The sequence below is a fragment of the Apodemus sylvaticus genome, chromosome 18 (assembly GCF_947179515.1).
Source record: "Apodemus sylvaticus chromosome 18, mApoSyl1.1, whole genome shotgun sequence".
NCBI lineage: Eukaryota > Metazoa > Chordata > Mammalia > Rodentia > Muridae > Apodemus > Apodemus sylvaticus.
The window spans coordinates 14,683,017-14,688,416 of NC_067489.1; the positions used below are offsets into that span (position 1 = coordinate 14,683,017).

Sequence of the window (5,400 nt, forward strand, 5' to 3'; positions counted from 1 at the left end):
CATAAGACATCTGCCCAGGTTCTTATGGCTATATTCAGCAAATCTCTCAATTACCATAAATGGTGAAACCACGGTTTTTCATAACAAAAACAAATTTACACAGTATCTTTCCAAAAATCCAGCCCTTCAAAGGATAATGAATGGAAAACACCAACAAAGGGAGGGAAACTACACACAAGAAAAAGCAAGAAAGTAATCTCCTTTCAACAAACCCAAAAGAAGATAACCACACAAACCTAAAAATTACATCAAAACAGCAGGAATCAGCAATCACTATTCCTTAATATCTCTTAACATCAATGGACTCAATTCTCCAATAAAAAGACATAGACTAATAGACTGGATTAGTAAACAAGACCCAATATTTTGCTGCATACAGGAAACGCACCTCAGTGTCAAAGACAAACAATACCTAAGAGTAAAAGGCTGGAAAACAGTTCTCCAAGCAAATGGTCCCAGGAAACAAGTTGGAGTAGCCATCTAATATCAGATAAAATAGACTTTCAACCAAAAGTCATCAGAAAAGATACAGAAGGCCACTTTATACTCATCAAAGGAAAAATCTACCATGAAGAACTCTCAATTTTGAACATCTATGCCCCAAATACAAGGGCACCTGCATTCATAAAGGGAACCTTACTAAAGCTTAAAGCATACATTGCACCCCACACAATAATTGTGGGGAACTTAAACACCCCACTCTCTTCAATAGACAGATCAGGGAAACACAAACTAAATGGAGTCACAGTGAAATTAACAGAAGTTTTGGACCAAATGGACTTAATAGATATCTATAGAACATTTCATCCTAAATCAAAAGGATATACCTTCTTCTCAGCACCTCATGGTACCTTCTCCAAAATTGACCATATAATTGGTCACAAAACAGACCTCAACAGATATAAGAAATCTATCATGCCTCCTATCAGATCCCTATGGAATAAGGGTCGTCTTCAATAGCAACAAAAGCAACAAAAAGCCCACATACACATGGAGGCAGATTTTATTTAGATTAATATACTCCAGAACCATTTATCTGTTTGTCACTGGCACAAATATGTTATGTTTAACATTGGAATGGTATTCTGGTATACATGCATTCCAAATTTTCCTTGTTACTTATTCAATCAAGCTACATGGCGACCAATTACATGCTTTGAATATTATGAATTGTTATGATTTAGTGAATGAGTGAAGACATATTTTGGTCATATTTGCTTTCATTTATTTTGGATATGTATCTATTGGTTCAAGGCTACAGTAGCATAGAGCACAGAAGTTGTTTTGAAGAACATCCACATAATGTTATACAATAGTTGTGTTGATATTCCCTGCCAGGAACAGTGTGGAAATGATCATCTATCTATGCATCTTCATTTACTATCATCAGTTTTTCTGATGTCTTTTTTAATGACAGTGGGGTAGAATCTTATTTGGAAATTTTATTTCTCTAGTGATTAGTGATTCTGAGCATTGCTTCATTGACAACTGTCATTTCCATATCAGTTTATAAACAATTATGTCCAGGTTTTTGGTGTTGTTTTAATTGAGTTCCTTTCTGTGCTTCTCTGTTGTCTTATATCCTACTATAATTAGGATACTGCACACTTATTAGCTGTATGAACTACTCACATTTTGACTAGTTCCTGGTATTTGTCTTACTTTGTTGTCCCCTTTCTTGTGAAAGAGCTTTTTAGTTTGATTTATCCTCATTGGCTTATTTGTGCTATAAATGCATATTTTCCTTGAGTCATAGTAATAAAACTATCTTTCTGATCAATATTGCAGAGATTTTGTACTATATTTCTTTCTTGTTTTATAGTCTGAGTTTTCACATTGACATCTTCAATCCGTTATGTGCTGATTTTGTATATAATATGAGACAAGGGACTGAAAACAAAACCTAGGTTTTCATCCTGTGAGTGGCTGAGTTAAAGGCTAGATTGAATTGTTGGATCATAGTATGTCTATGATTACAATGAGGATATTAATTAGAAAACAATTAGATCCTAATACTGTCCTTCTGAACACTGTTTTCATTTTTTTGATTTATAGAAACAAATTTGGATATAATGTGTGGAAATGAAGCTCTTATCTGTAAGTTTGGATCAAGTATGATCTAATAATATAGTTTTAGTTGATAGCTGATAGTTTTTTCCTTTACTGTTGTACCTCAGTGATATAGAAAGGACTCAAATTCTATGTGTAGTTATTAGGATGGCATCCAAAGCCCAGAGAATTTACTATTTAAAAAGTAGCAGTGTGTCTTTTCCCTTTCATGTTAGCACACAGACTTACTCTTATGTTTTGCTCACTGACAACTGGGAGCCTCCTATGTATAAAGACTTTTCATATTCATGCAAGAGACAAGTTAGTAGATTAAAGGTATAAAGCTATCAGTGTCTCTGAAGAGCGTCTTTTCATTGGGTGGGAATTGTGGCCAGTGGATTCAGAAACCCAAATACAATGATAGTGTATGGATCCAATTGTGGCAGGTACCTTGTGGCTACATGGAAACTACAAATATGAAGGAGGTTGCAGGGTAGATGTGATAGTTTGAGCTGAATAAGCTCTGACTGCACAAAATAATTTAGGTAGGAGTGGCTCCATGCCCCTGCTCCTGAGTTGACTTCCTTCTTTGATTAAGATGGTCCTCAAGCGTACATTTCTTGAAAAATCAAATGGAATCACATTTGCTTAAATTCTTGGCCATATTTTTTTTGAGCAGACATGGGTGTCTGGCCTGTTCTTCAATGCAGGTGCCCTGAAATCCCCACATTTTCTTAACACAATACAGATTTATAGAAGACTCATTTTAGTATGAAGAAGCTAGATCTCAGGGTGTTTGCCTTTATTAAAGCAATGGTTACGCACTGTTCACATAACTTCAGGCAAACCAACGACGTTTTTGGCAACAGCTGCCTTTTCCTTTATAACAGGTGTTAACTGTAATTAAAAACCATGGGCATTTCCGAATGTGACAGTTGTTTTTTCCTTGGAGACATTTTACTGTGTCAAGGCCAGCAACTGCAAGAAAAGAACAGAAAATCCTCAGATTCTTGCTTTAGCTGCAGTGATGTTTAGCATTCTTGATGAACGCACAAGGTGTCGACACAAATTTTATTACTGAAAGAAAAGATTCCACAACCAATACGCTGGATGTCCAATAAAATATGAGCTGTCTTGAACTAACTTACCAGGGAGAATCCCACAGCTCAATAGCCACGTGGATTAGTGGTTATTACACTAGGAAGAACAAATGGAGGATACCTTCTTTTCTAAGCTCATTTTGCCCTGGTTTCCGTGCCACAGTCTACTAAATGCTGAGTTTGGAGATAAATACATTTTCTGCCCTTTGTTTTTTTTGTGAATATTGCATCATATCAGAAAATAAATAAATGAAGGCAATTGCTAAGCAGAGGAAGGTTAAACAGTGTAGAACAGTTTTAAACCAAGGAGAGACTCAGAACTCAGTTCATTCAATGTCTCTCTGATCTAACAGATGACAGATATGAAGTCCATTACTCTTCACAGAGCAGAAAGTTCACAAAGACAGAACTTGGACCCGGATGGATCCTCCCAGTCCCATTTTGATTCTCATCCTATCCAAGTACACTCCTAGCTGACCTCTGCATCCTGCTGCTCCATGATAGTTTCTGGTTTTCCTTTAGCAAATTGTGTTTATCACAAGACAGCAGTGACTATGGGCTTTACATTCAGTTACATTTTGAGTTCAAGACCTCCTTATGCAGCAATGACGGTTAATTTAAATCCTGATTTTGTGGACTGTGCCCTTGAGGTCTGATCCCTATTCACATGATTGGTGTAAACTATTCAAGAAATAGGGATTGTAACTCCCTTTTATTTACAAGGACATTGTGAGGCATTAGTCAAAATGAGAGCCCTTGTACTTCATTCAAGGTCTATGCTTCCTACACGCCACATTCCAAGACATGTGTCATCTGCCCCTAAGTTTCCTAATCTAAAACATCAAGTTCATATTCTTCATTAGCCAAGTGTATTGTGGTTCTGTGAAAGGTCATAAAGGAGTGGGTGTCCATCTCCTGATAGACATCTGGCCTCTTGTTGAGTTATGCCTTCCTGGGGGGAAGAAAGAATGTTTTCTACAAAGAATATTTTCTAGATGACCATGACAAGAAAGGTGTTAAAAATCTCTTTTACTAGCTCTTCGTTCTGGCCAGGCTCATTGACCGATACCTAGGACACAGGCTGAAGCCCTATTGCCAGTTGGCTTCAGGCGTTTGAGCTTTGGAATGCTGTCCTATTGATCGCTCCTCAGAACCACCACTAAATTTTCACCTGTTCTATGACACAATGTACTTAGCTCTGGTCAGGGGTTCAGGTCTTGATACTTACCTGGGTTGATGTGAAAGCAGGATAGAGAGAGGATCAGCAGCAGAAAGCAGATCTTCATGATTGCTGCACATGGAGCTGATTACAGTCAGGGCCAGTGCTGGAAAGCTTAGCTAAAGATGAACTCAGAGCACAGAGTGCTTCAGCAATAATAGAGGGGCGGGAATAAGCAACCTCAAAGTTGAGCTTTAAGGAGGGATGGCAATCTAGAGTGACTGTCCAATAGCTAAGCTCTACAGTGCTTATCTGAGGCATCTCAGATCCTGAGATCATTTTGTCACTGGTTCTTGGACCTAGATTTTGCTCCTATCTGGAACTGCTAAGTGCCACTTGTCTAGACAGGACTCATAAGTGCTCCATAGGAAACACACAATTTCTTTAAACTACGTTTACCACCAAGACTCTTAAATTTATCATAATTACACATCGGATGGATTCACTTCTAGTTTGTAGCCTGATTGTCTTCCAGTGCAGGACATGGATAGGAAGCAGAAGGATGTGTCTTCCCCAGACTTTCATGTTGTTATGATTTAATTGGCATCATTTAAAAATATATGGTGGAAACATCAAATTGACCATGAAAAATGTCCATGTCTAGCAAGAATTTGCTACAAATGTGGCATTCTAAACTCTGGTCAGAGTCAACTAAAGGAAGGGTGGAAACCAGGAGTCTGGCTCCTCCCTGCCTTTCTTTCAGCCCTTGCTGCTATGGTTTCACTAATATAGAGCTGTCTATGTAGAGACAGCACCAGACAGTTATCACAGACATTTAAGTAACTGGAAAAATGAAAATGTCAAAATATTAAATATTAAAATATTTATTTTTGATTCCCTTATACTCTTTACCAGCTGAGGTGGCAAGCCCTTGGTAATGCCCAATGTTATCCATCTATACAGGTAATTAAGACTTGTAATGCTGTTGGTCCCTGAGTGTAAATTCCCCGAGTGATTACAGAATCATACCTCACTATGGATCCAAAATGGCCACGCTCTGGTTTTGGTTCTTTTCTGTCTTGTATTGTAAAA

The 5,400-nt window shown here is 37.7% G+C and overlaps 1 protein-coding gene across 1 annotated transcript; it reads right to left on the bottom strand.

Annotated features, from left to right (window-relative positions):
* Positions 1–2,887: 2,887 nt before the first annotated feature.
* LOC127668899 (beta-defensin 40-like) lies at positions 2,888–4,435 on the bottom strand. The gene is made up of 2 exons (XM_052162747.1): positions 4,378–4,435; positions 2,888–3,027 (listed from the first exon to the last, which is right to left on the bottom strand). The coding sequence occupies exons 1-2, from the start codon at positions 4,433–4,435 to the stop codon at positions 2,888–2,890; spliced, it is 198 nt and encodes a 65-aa protein (XP_052018707.1).
* Positions 4,436–5,400: the final 965 nt, after the last annotated feature.